The following is a 13,092-nucleotide window of genomic DNA, read 5'->3' as shown; positions in this document are numbered from 1 at the left end:
GCCCGCCAAGTTGCTCTGCTCTCTGCGCGGGGCCTGCCCTGGGTCCGGGGCCGCCGTGGCGCGGGTGTGGGGAGATGGAGCAAGGCTTTGCACGAGGGGCGCCTCTTCCTGGTCGCCAGATCCCTGCTCGGACAGTGCCCGAGTCCTTCTTGCAAGTGGATTTCGGCGGGGTGCACTGGGCAGGGCTGAAAGCCCCTCCCTGGGCCCGGATCCGTCCTTGTTCTAGGTAGGAGATAACACAGCGGGGGGGAAGGGACCCTGCCGCCCTCCACCAACACGCGTAACAGTAGCGGCACTCGAGTGCTCTGTTAATTGTGGCTGGATAACAGCGTCGTTGTGCGCGTGCCGCGGGTACCAGCCTTTCTGCAGGGCGCTGGGTTGCAGGCTCAAACTGTAGATGTGAGTGGAGCCGGCGTGTGATTTAAGGCCAGGAAACGGGATGGTTGGCCAGAACTGGCGATTGTCAGGAAGGGGCGTCTGATTTAGGATGTCTGGAAAAAGTGCAGTTGGGCCTTGGATATTGGGTCCCCTTCCAATTGAGCTGTGTTGTCAGGAATGAGAGATCTTGACCAGGATGTCATTCCTGTGCTTTTAGGTGGGTAATACCTGTATTATATAAAGCAATGCACATTTCTTTTTATGGCATGAAATCCTAAATGTTGAACGTGGCTGTGATAAGTTGGAATCATCCTGGGTTCTTAATTTGATTTGCTTGTTGGCAGAACAGCCTCTTCACGGTCTAATTGGGTCCCTTGGCTAGCTCTGTCAAAACACTAACTTTTGTTCTGAGTCCAGCAAATTTGGGGGGGAATCAGGTGCTTCTAAAAGTATCTGTAGTTAAACGGGACGCAGCTGGTATATGTAACTTAATCTTTTTTCCCACAGGCATCATGGTGCGCATGAATGTTCTGGCTGATGCTCTTAAAAGCATCAACAATGCAGAGAAACGAGGAAAGCGCCAAGTTCTCATTAGACCGTGCTCAAAAGTTATTGTACGGTTCTTAACCGTGATGATGAAGCATGGTAAGTCCTTGAAATCTGTTTTTATTTTTTTTGTAGAAAATCCTACAGTAGGGTGTTACTAGTATATAGTAGTAATCTCAGATATCTCCTATAGCTTAAGATTTGTCATCTCTGATATTTCCAGCTAAGGTTTATAATGATGGTGATAGTAAAAACTTGTTTAGGTTAAACACCTTTGAAAGGAAGAGTGCTGGGAAAGTTTGGGTCTGCTGCCACAGTCGAAAGCAGCAATGTAAATACTGGGAAGATACTGATATAATTCATTGGTCAGTATTTCATACATATATTGTTTTTCCAAGTGAATTTAAGTTGCATTTATTCTGTTTCTTTTTGCACAAGTGAACTGTACAGATCTGCTGTGATTGAGCTAATTGGCCAAATTTTGGTTTTTTGCAAGTTAACCTACATGGACAAATCTTGCACAGTTCATGATACCGCAAATGTTGCTGGGTTTCAGGTCTTATCTAGTTTAGTGTTTAAAACATAGGGGGAGTCCTAGTTTTATATTCAGTGTAAGTTAAGTATAGGGGCTTTCTGTAAGAAAATTTGAAGTAGTGTTAAACAGTTACACAGATAAAGGAAGGCCTTAGACCAAACCAAATAAAAGTATCCCTAAGTTGATTGGGTATTTTGGTTTGGTTTTCATGATTTCCTAAACAATATTTTTGCCATATATAATTGCTTCTGTACCTGTTGCACCAGTGTAACTTAGTGGAGGAGTGGGGGTTGTGTGTTGCTTTGTTTTCAATCAGCTTCCATGAGTAATCTGCTTTATTTATTCATTCATAGGTTACATTGGCGAATTTGAGATCATTGATGATCACAGAGCTGGGAAAATTGTTGTCAATCTCACAGGCAGACTTAACAAGGTAGGATTTTAATTTAGCACTGGAATATTTTTATTTTCTAAATTATTCTAATCCGGCACAAGATACTTTTTCCAAATGCATCTGGGCTGCCAATCGCCCCTTGAGATGATCTTCCTTTAAGTTATGATGGATGTATGCTTTGTATGGCTTCGTAAGTGGGGGTTGATTTAGATGTTGGTGGCTTCCTTCCTTCTTTCTGCCTGTGAATGAATAAAAGTGCATTTGAACAACTGCTGTAATGGTGCACCTTCTTGCATAAGCTTTAGTTTATGGAATGTGTCTTGTTAGCTCTTTTCTCTTCTACTTTTCCTGAGAGGTTTCTTTCTAGTCGAGTGCTGGCTAGTCACACACACTTCTGCCCTGAAAAGTGATATCTGCCTTTGAGGCAGCAACATGATAATGAAACAGCTAATGAGGCTAGAAGTCTAATGCGCTGACATTTAAGGAACATTTGTCATGAAGAAGAAAAGTGCGCTTATCCAGGTGATGCATAACGACAGTGAATCTGTAGAGGAGAACAGAAGTGTAGAACCCAATCCCTTCTGCTAATCGGTCTTGGCTTTGATTGAGGTTTTGAGCTGTTCATCCTTTAGTCATGTCAGTGTTTCTCCTTTTCTGTCAGGATACTATTGGCTTTGTGCAAGACATTCATGTAGTATCAGGTTGTCAGGATTTTTTTTATAACCTGTTTGGAAATCCTCTGGATTGGATAAACTCATGATGTCTTTGACATGTGCCATAATAATGATAGATCCTTTCATTGTTTCAGAACTCTTTCACTTGAAACAGTTTAACTAGAAACAAAGCACTCAACATAGGAACTGTAGGAAACTAGGGCTGTAAGGGACCTTGCAAGGTCATCTAGTCCAGTCCCCAGCTCAAGGTAGGATTATACCTGACTGGACCATCTTTGCCAGGTGTCTGTCTACCCTGATTTTCAAAGTTTCCAAAGATGGCAATTCTGCAACTTTTCCAGATTGCCCGTTCCATTGCTTGACCACCATCGTAGAACGTTTCTCCAGTTCTCTTTTCTAAACTTCCCTTGCTGCAGCTTGAGGACATTGCATCATCCCCCTGCAGCCACAGAGAAAAGCCCATCTCCATCCTCTCTGTAATCGCTCTTCAGGTATTTGAAGGTTGTTATAAAATCCCCCCCCCCTGTCTTCTCTTATTTAGTTTAAATAACCTTAGCTCTTTGAGCTTTCCTCATAAGTCTAGTCTCCCAGACCCCTGATCATTTTTGTTGCTCAGTGCTGGACTTCCCAAACTGTCCATGTACCGTCTGGAAGTGTGGGGCCCAAAACTGGACACAGTTCTCCAGGTGAGGTCTTAGCAGTGTTGAATAGAGCAGAAGAATGACTTCCCTTGATTTGCAAGTTATGCTCCTGTTAGTACAACCCTGCATACTGTTACCCTTTTTTTACAAGAGCACAATGTTGACTTATATTCAGCTTATGATTGACAATAGTCCCATGGTCATTCTTTGCACTGCTGAAGCCTGTCAGTTATTCTCCAGTCTGTACTTGTGCATGTGCTTATTCTGTCCCAGTTGCAGGACTTCGCATTTGTCCTTGTAGAATTTAATCTGATACATTGCAGACCATTTCTCCTGTCTGTCCAGGTCATACTGGATCCTAGCCCTGTCCTTCAGAGTGTCTAAATTTCCACCAAACTTGGTGTCAGGTGCAGATCTTCTGAGTATGCACTCAGTCCTATCATCAATTAAGTTATTAAACAATACTGGGCCCAGGACAGCCCCCTGGGGCCTGTTAATTACCTCATGTGTTAACATATTTATGCAGGCTTGGGAGCAGAACAGAAACATTTATATGGGGGGGGGGGTAGAAACATGCTCTCATAAACGTGTCTTACAGCTAGAAGTTACCAGGGTAGGGTAAAAACAGTCAAACTAAATACCAGGATTTGACAAGATGAAACCTAACAGTTTTCTGTGCTAACTAGTAAGTCAGTGGGTCTTATTTTCTACTTTGGAATATGCTATTGCCACACTGTTTTGTAGTTGGCTTTTTGAATGGTGTTTGACTTGGCCATACATGACATGCTTCTAATAGTTCTTTGATTTGGTGAAACATTCAGCAGTGCAGTGAGACATATACTGTTTGCCCCAGGAATTGCTGTTTGATCCGTGTTAAATGTCTGACTTCTAGAATTGCTGGGGAGCTTTAACATGACAGTAAGCCAAGAAGTTGGCATGGTTTCAAACTGCACTAATCAAAGCTTAATTTTTTTTAATTTCTATTTTTTTTTTTTTAGTTCTTGCATTGAACTGATTTGAGCAAGTTGCTTTATTAGTTTCTTTCCCTCCTTTAGTTTCTCAAACAAATTGAAAACCTAAAAGCTTGAGGGCATCTAATTCTTTGTTTTTTATTTTTATTTTTTTTGGTCATGATTCTGGGGTGATTTTAGTTTGGGTGAGAATATTATCAAGGCAATGTTTACTCTCTAGTAGCAGGCAGCATGCTCTTGCATTCTCCTACAGTACAGCTGTCTGAGTTTAGCTGCAGCAGCAACTTAGTTTCAGTCTTTGCAACTGAAAAGAAGAGAGCAGACAAAGCAGGTCAGGCCTGAATAATTAGGTTCTTTATTCTCATCTAACTTCATGAGAGCATGCACAGAGGATGGAGTGATGCAAGGCCATGCTTGGATATCTTATATTCTGCTGCCTAAAAAAGTTGGTTTCTTGGTTGCACAGTTAATTCCCTTGGAGTCAGAAATTTGAAGCAGAGCTAAAGACTGAAATGCCGTATCTCTAGCACCATTGATCCTTGTCAGTATTCAGCCTGTATTGGGCTTTTGTTTTGTAGTGTGGTGTGATCAGTCCCAGATTTGATGTTCAACTGAAGGATCTGGAAAAATGGCAGAATAACCTGCTGCCCTCACGTCAGTTTGGGTAAGTGTCAGGCTCAAATTGTTGAAGTTCATGGTGCAAATTTTTATGAATTGTTCTAAGTGAAATAACTGCACAAAAAAACTAGTTTTCATGAGAGTTCTGTCTCCTTGCCTCCCCTAGTGTCTTTTGTTAGGCTAACTTTGAGTTTCAAACTTTTCTCCCTGAGATTTGTTTTAATAGCTTCTTCTGGAGCTTAAGCCAGTTTAAATGTACACAAGTATGCTTTTATCTACTGCTAGAAGTAGCAATAATATCACTATAGACAGTGGCTTTAGTGCAGTTTTTAAAGGATCTTCAATGTGATGAATGAGTGGTATCTAATTTGGTAATGGAGGGATGCTGAAGGAAAATAATGCAAATCATCAGGTACTTACAGGAGCCAATATTTTAACCCACACAGTTTTGAACTTTTAATACTAATTCAGTGTGATTATTTTAAGTGGGCTTTGATTATTTATGTTGATGTAGGAAAAATCTCGTTTTCAGGTTTGTGAAAAAAATCTTTTGTAGATGAACACTGCAGTTCCAGTGCATATCCATTGACTAGTTTCATTTTAACTAGAAGCTAATATATGGCAGTATACTGAGATTGATACACACTTGGTGACATTAATCCATTTACTAATATTCACAAACTGGCAGTGTTAACGTGTGAATAAAGTATGTTGATTACCATAAGTAGATGTCAAATACCTGAAGTTACTTCAGTTGTCTGCAGATCAGAGCAGTTCTAACTTCCTGATATTGAGCTATGTCAGTGTGACTAGTGTTGCAAAGCCTGTTGAGTATCAGAGCCCCCAAAACGTTACTAGCTATATTTCTGATGCAGGTATACCCTCCACTACCAAGTGTGGGAATATAAAGAGAAAATTACTGGCATAAATAAGGTTCACTTATCCTTAAACATTTCAAAATAGTATCTTTATGAGGGACTCGTCTTTGGTAGTTCAGAATTGTTGCAGTATGCATTTCCATGGGTTGGGCATTGGCAAAAGAGTCTGTTGCCTTTTACACCACAAAAATAGAGGACAAGATGCATGACTGGAAGACAAAATTATCATAATATGCTATTGAGATTATTTTCTTTTCCTTATTAGGTACATAGTGCTGACAACCTCAGCTGGCATCATGGACCATGAGGAAGCTAGGCGAAAACACACAGGAGGCAAAATCCTGGGATTCTTTTTCTAAAACTTGTAAACCAAGCATACTAATAAATTGTTCAAATGGACTCTGGTGTTTGTAGTCAATATTTTAGTGGTTTAGAATGGTTTACATGGGAGCACATTAATGCTAAACCCTTCAGTATGCTCTGTGCAGTTCAAGTAATGGAAGATATTACATTGTAGCTGAATCACTTCTACAAGACTTGGCTTCAGCTTGATTCTACTTGCACCTTCAATGTTACAAACAGTATGATAATATTCATAACCTGTTCCTTCCAGTTCAAGAAGAAACTACTTGCAGCCAGTTACTCCACAAGCCAGAGTATCCTCATTATTGGAAGTCTGTTGAGCTGTACACCACTAGAGCCTGTCACCGGGTCACCTCTTGGAAGCATACATTCCTACTGTCTACATTGGATTATTGCATCTTCAGGTTAGGTACTATAAGGTGGCTTGCGGGAACAGTATGCTAAGGTTGTCAGGAAGACTGTTTGAGGGAGTAGCAATAGGTTTTATGCTTTGAAATCTGAAATGTGATTTGCTGAAGTTTCTGCTCTTCCAGGAAATAAAGTAGCGGGCTAAATTTATTCCTTGTTTTTCTTACTTTGGGTCTAATTGTTTAATTTTGGAAGGAGGAGGAAATGAGGGAAGCAGCATCTTTGCTAATTTCTGTACCTTTTTGAGAATGCAGCTCTACAGATTCCGGGTATGTTGAACTTGCTCCAAAATTCTAGGATTTTTTTTTAGATTTTTTTTTTTCTACTGATAATACATCAGCCAGCAGCAAAAATTTGTTTAGCATCTAGCTATCACATTTTTAGAGTTCATGGACCCTAATATGCTAGGCATTGAAAAGCCATGCAGGACAAATGACCAATAAGTTAATTTGAGACTAGCAAAGAATAGGAAAGAGGCATTAACATCTCAGAAGTTACTTGCTAATTTGTTCATGTTATCTGTCCAGAACCATTGTTAGACTCTTAAATTGAGCCAGGAGGGGTGTATTCAGTTTCATCTTAAAATGGTTATATAAGTGTTTCTTTGGTATAATCAGGTATAACATTTACCTCCTGGACACGCATTCATTTTACTGTAAATTAGATTGAGATCTTCCATTACAAAATTTTCTTGCATCTTGTATAGGATGGAAACTAATATTGAGCGCTAACCTAGTAGTAGATTGCAATTGCTTACAGTGAGTTACACAAGAAAATGGACTTCCATTAAATGTTCCTAGAAGGAGAAAACAGGATAGTAGTATGTACTCCTAAATGAGTTGTATTCAAGTGTGTGTGTGTGTTTGTGCGTGTGTGTGTGTGTGTGTGTGTGTGTTCTTAAATATGCGTAGCTGCTTTTGTTTAATCTTTTGTTTAAGCTGCCTTGTTTAACCAAACCCATGTTGGTTACCCCTCCACATCACAGTAGCCAGTGGGCTCCCACTGATGTGCTCCTTTAAGTTTTTGTTGTTGTTGTTGGTTTTTTTTTTTCCCTAGGATTTTCCCAGGGATAGAGGTAATACTGACTGGTCTATAGTTCCCTGGGTCCTCCTTCCTCCCCTTCTCAAAGATTGGGATGAAGTTAACCCTCTTCCAATCCTCTGGAACCTGACCCGAGCACCATGAGCGCTCATATATCCTTGCCAGCGGATCGGCTATGATCCCCGCTAATTCCTTCATTGCCCATGGGTGGAGTCCCTCCGGTCCCAGTGATTTGAATACGTCCAGTCCCTCCAAGTGTCTTTTTACCGTGTCAGCACTGACCGTTTGGCTGATGTTCCCTTTGTTGGTGTCCATGATGTATGTTGAGGGCTCGCCTAGATTCCCATTTAAGACTCATTGAAGAGCTCTGCCTCGTCCCTGCTGTCCGTCACTAAGCCCCCCTGCCTGTCCTGTATGGGTCCTATGCTACCCCGCACCCAGTTTTTGCTCCCAATGTACCTAAAGAAGGACTTTTTATTGTCCTTAATCCGTGACGCTAGCTTGAGTTCTAGAGTTGCCTTGGCCTTCCTGACCGATTCCCTGCAGGTGCTGGCCAAAGAAGTATACTCCTCTTTGCTAGCTACCCCCTGCTTCCACTTCCTGTATGCCTCTCTTTTTTTTTTTTTTTTGCCCTTAAGGTATCTTGGATGCCCCTGGTTAGCCAAAGGGGCTTCCTGGCCCCCTTTGCCTCCTTTCCTCTGCCATGGAATTGACTCACTCTGAGAGTGGTTACCTTGAGGAATGTCCACCCATCTTGGACCCTCAATGCATCTAAGTTCTTAGCTCCTAGCACCCTGCTAACCAATCCCCTGAGTCTATTAAAGTCAGCTTTTTTAAAGTTTAGCACCCATGCCCTGCTGGGTATAATGCCCGCCCTTTGTTGGATAGTGAATTTTATCATTTGGTGGTCGCTGTCCCCTAAGTTGCCTTGAATCCACAGGTCCCCCACCAGGTCATCCCCTGTGGCCAACACCAAGTCGAGCAAGGTGCTGCCCCTGGTGGGACACCTTACCTCCTGTGGAGGTCCTGAATATAGGTTAAGAACCTGCGAGAGCGGTTAGATCTAGCTGACTGCTCCTCCCAGCATATGTCTGGGTAGTTAAAGTCCCCCATGACTACCATATCTCTAGACCTCACAGCCTCTTTGAGCTGCTTGGAAAATTCCTGGTCTAGCTCATCATCCTAGGGTAGTGGCCTGTAGTAGACCCCCACCACCAGATCCCTTTCACCCTGAGCCCCTTGGATCCTAACCCACAGAGTCTGCTTGACCACCCTCTGCCCCTAATTTGATTAGGGAAGATGTGTACTGTTCTTTGACAGAGCAGCTCCCCCACCTTTTTCCCTACTCTGTCTCCCCTATACAACCTATAGCCCTCTATTCCCACCACTCAGTCATGAGAAGAGTCCCACCAGGTTTTAGTTAGTCCCACTAGGTCAAAGTTGTCACTCGCTAGCAAGAGCTCTAGGTCCCCCTGCTTGTTTCCCATGCTTCTGGCATTTGTGGATATACACCTAATTCTTCTGGTGGCTGTCCCTGGTCCTCCCTTAAACTGCTGTCTAATAGGATCTTTGCTACAAAGCTGGGCTGATCTTGTGGGTGTCTCTTGGTTTGGCGTTCTGTGGCTCCCTCCATACTCATCCTCCCCTTCTCCTGGTGAACCTAGTTTAAAGCCCACTGGAGGAGATCGGCCAACCTGAAAGAGAACACACACTTACCTTTGGGGGAGAGGTGAAGCCCACCCCACCTGAGCATGAGGGTAACCAACATGGGTTTTTAGCAGGCAGGTCCTGCCTGACTAACCTAGTTTCCTTTTACGACAAGGCCACCAATTGTTTAGATGCAGGAGTCGAGGTGGATGTTATCTATCTGGACTTCAAGAAGGCCTTTTGACGAGGTATCCCGTACCATCCTTATAAATAAACTGAGGGGATTTGCTTTGGATGATTACACGGTAGACTGGGTAGCAAACTGGCTCGAGGGTCGCACTCGGAGGGTGGTAGTGGACCAGTTGGTGTCAACCTGGAAAGATGTGGGCAGTGGAGTCCCTCAGGGCTCAGTTCTGGGGCTGGTGCTGTTCAACATTATCAGTGATCTGGATGAGGGGGTGGGAAGCACCCTGTCCAAATTCACAGACGACACAAAATTATGGCATGCAGCTAACACCCTGGAGAGGAGGAACGAGATCCAGGCTGACCTAGACAGGTTGGAGAAGTGGACAGAGAGCATCAGGATGCAATTCAATAAGGACAAGTACAAGGTGCTGCATCTAGGGAGGAAGAACTGCCTTCATACCTACAGGCTGGGGGGTGACCTCAGCACCACTGAAGCAGAAAAAGATCTTGGAGTCACTGTTGACTCCAGGATTAACACGAGTTGTCAATGTGATGAAGCAGTTGGCAGAGCCAATTGCAACTTGTGCGTCTGTAGGTGCTTCACAAACTGGTCCAGGGCAGTGATTCTCCCCCTCTATGTGGCATTGGTCAGACCGCAGCTGGAGTACTGTGTCCAGTTCTGGACACTGCAGTTCAAGCAGGATGTGGACAACCTGGAGAGGGCCCCAAGAAGAGCCACTTGCCTGATTAGAGGCTTGCAGGGCAGGCCCTACAAGGAAAGGCTAAGGGACCTTAACTTCTTCAGCCTCTCCAAGAGAAGGCTGAGAGAGGACCTTGTGACAGTGTACAAATTCATAAGGGGAGAGCAACATGAAGTAGGTGATCTGTTCACCAGGGCACCCCCTGGAACAACAAGAAACAATGGCCATTAGCTACTAGAGAGATGGTTTAGGTTGGACATTAGGAAAAAGTTCTTCACTGTCAGGGTTGCCAGAATCTGGAATGGGCTTCTGAGGGAGGTGGTGCTTGCCCCATCCTTGGGGGTCTTCAAGAGGAGGCTGGACAGGTACCTGGCTGGGATCACATGACCCCAGGGTTGGTGACTCTCTTTTTGCCTGCCAGGGGCAGGGAGTCGGACCAGAGTGTCCCCTGAGGTCCCTTCCGACTCTGGAATCTATGAATCTAGGGGTGATGGTTGAAGTTTGCATTCTGAGAATGAGGTAAATAACTAGTAACAGCTGTTTAAATGCAACAAAGTGTTTTATAAAGGGGTTCATTTGGGGTAGTGACCAAGTGCAAGTGATTTACACTGAGAAGAGTTGAGAGTAATCCAGAAGCAGACCACTTAGCTTTGACAAATTTATTTGAAGATCATCTTCAGGCTCTGTTCTCTTTAAACCCTTGATTTGTGCCTGCTCTCTCCAGACTAAATGGTTCTAATACAATACCTAAGCTACGGCAATAGGCTTTCCCTTGATTTGAAGTTACCACTGTGCTTTCAGGCTTGTTAACTGGAGAACTGTTTTTCTTTTAAAGTGGTTTCTGCAAGCAAAGACACTCCTCAGGCACCTCTCCATTCAGTATCTACTACTTGACCCGCCTTAGAAATTAATATTCTCTAAAGATGTTGTGTCCCTTTTTCAAATTTCTGATGTAGAAAAATATCATTGACTCTTCAGTTTCAGGTAGAGCTGGTTCAACGTATTGGAGCATATTTGTGTTTTTATAATGCAATCCTGCTGATGCTAGTTGCGCAGCACATGGCTTCCTTTCCAGTCAATTGTTTCTCCATCAGATGCAATGGAAGGACATATAGGCAAGCTGTTGGCACCTCAAGCACCAGTCCCTAGTAGATACTATCATTGACTATTTCAGGCATGGGTGTCTACTAGTAGGAGGACTCGGGTGCCTATATGCTGATGCCAGGAGCATAGGGAACAAGCAGGAGGTCTTTGCCTGGCATGGTTTTCCCCTTGGTCCAGTGAGAGTAGAGGATCAACACAGTAGGAATAATCGCCTTCCTACTATTGCCGTAGAATTGGTGTATGACCAATTAATAAAATTAAATGCATCCAAGTCAGCAGGACCAGATGATCTTCATCTGAGTGCGCTGAAGGAGCTGGCCGATTTCATTGCAGAACCCCTAATGAAACTCTTCCACAACTCGTGGTGCTCTGGAGAAGTCCCTGAGGACTGGAAGAGGGCCAATGTGCCCATCCACAAGAAGGGCAGGAAGAAAGACCTGGGTACCTATAGGCCAATCAGCCTAACTTTCCATCCTAGGTAAAATCCTAGAAAAGTTCATCAAAGTATCTATCTGCGATAAGCTTGCAGAAGGTAAGATTCTGAATGACAGCCAGCATGGCTTTTTGTCATGGGCAGGTCTTGTCTGACCAACCTCATCTCCTATGACTAGGTAACTTGCCATCTGGACATGAGAGGGCAGGTTGACATTGTATACCTAGACTTCCAGTAGTATTTAGTATCCCACGATGTCCTCATGAGAAAATTGGAGGATTGTGGGCTTAACTCCGAGACAGGTGGGTGAGAACCTGGCTGCAGGATAGGACCCAGAGAGTAGTAGTTAGTGGATCTGTATCATACTGGCAAGAAGTGGGCAGCAGTGTCCCGCAGGGGTCAGTGCTCGGTCCAGTACTTTTCATCATCTTTATTAACGGTTTGGATATGGGCTCATTGACTAAGTTTGTGGATGACACCAAGTTATGGGGAAGCGTGGTCACGCTTGAAGATTAGGTATGCCTTTATCTGCAACCTGACAGGCTTGGAAGTTGAGCGGATCGAAATGTGATGAAGTTCAACGTTGAGAAATGTTAAGTGCTCCACCTCGGGACGAACAACCCCCAACACACCTACAGGTTTGGTGGCACCAAACTGACCAGCATCATGAATGAAAGGGACCTGGGGGTAATAATAGACTACAGTATGTATATGAGCTGGGCAGTGCAATGCTGTATCCAGTAGGGCAAATAATACTCTGGCATGCATCAACTGTAGCATCTCCAGCAAAGCCAAGCAGGTGATTCTTCTACTCTACTCAGCACTGGTGAGACCGCAGCTGGAGTACTGTGTTCAGTTCTGGGCAAAACATTTTAACAAGAACATGGACAAGGTTGATAAGAGTCCAGAGAAGAGCCACCCATATGATCAGCATCTTAAAAGGCAAGCCATACAAGGAAAGGCTGAGGGATCTGGGACTCTTCAGCCTGAGGAAAAGAAGGCTGAGAGGGGACTTGGTAGCAGCTTACCGCTACACTAGGGGAGTACAGCAAGGGCTTGGTGAGCAACTGTTCACCAGGGCACCCAAGGGGAAAACCAGGAATAATGGCCACAAACTCCTGGAAGACGATTGAGGCTCAACATTAGGAAAAACTTCACAGTCAGGGTGTCCAGATTGTGGAGTAAGTTCCCTCCAGAGGTGGTACAATCACCTACCCTGGAAATCTGCAAGAGGAGACTAGACTGACACCTTGCTGGGGTCACCTGATCCCCAGTTATCTTTCCTGCTTGGTGCAGGGGGCTGGACCCAATGATCTTCCGAGGTCTCTTCTGGTTTTACAATCTATGAATACTACAGACCACGTTCTAATAGAATGTTTTTTGTCTTTTCTCTATCCATTAACACAAATCCATGCAGCAATTCCTTATGTAGGAACATATCAAATATATTGTGGATTTTTTACAAAATGTTAAGGGAGTGCTGCACTATTTAATCAGACAGCTGATGGAATGAGCCATGAATTGTAAAGCCCTCTGATATGTTGAAACTTCCACGTGCACCAGAGATTTCCAAG

The 13,092-nt window shown here is 43.7% G+C and overlaps 1 protein-coding gene across 2 annotated transcripts in view; it reads left to right on the top strand.

The window, feature by feature from the left end:
• RPS15A (ribosomal protein S15a) overlaps positions 1–6,034 on the top strand; it is a 6,267-nt gene extending 233 nt beyond the window's left edge. Inside the window, exons 1-5 of one of the 2 annotated variants that reach the window (XM_025216288.1) lie at positions 63–226; positions 886–1,023; positions 1,813–1,892; positions 4,718–4,803; positions 5,901–6,034. In XM_025216288.1, the coding sequence (XP_025072073.1) occupies positions 891–1,023; positions 1,813–1,892; positions 4,718–4,803; positions 5,901–5,994 (393 nt within the window). In that variant the 5' untranslated portion in view covers positions 63–226; positions 886–890 and the 3' untranslated portion in view covers positions 5,995–6,034. Of the gene's footprint in view, positions 1–62; positions 227–885; positions 1,024–1,812; positions 1,893–4,717; positions 4,804–5,900 lie in introns of those variants that run through there. The other variant, XM_006034295.3, reaches the window with a different exon arrangement.
• The last annotated feature ends 7,058 nt before the right edge of the window (positions 6,035–13,092 follow it).

Source organism: Alligator sinensis, unplaced genomic scaffold, assembly GCF_000455745.1.
Source record: "Alligator sinensis unplaced genomic scaffold, ASM45574v1 scaffold980_1, whole genome shotgun sequence".
In the NCBI taxonomy this organism is placed as follows: Eukaryota; Metazoa; Chordata; order Crocodylia; family Alligatoridae; genus Alligator; species Alligator sinensis.
This window is presented reverse-complemented; position numbering and strand designations above follow the sequence as displayed.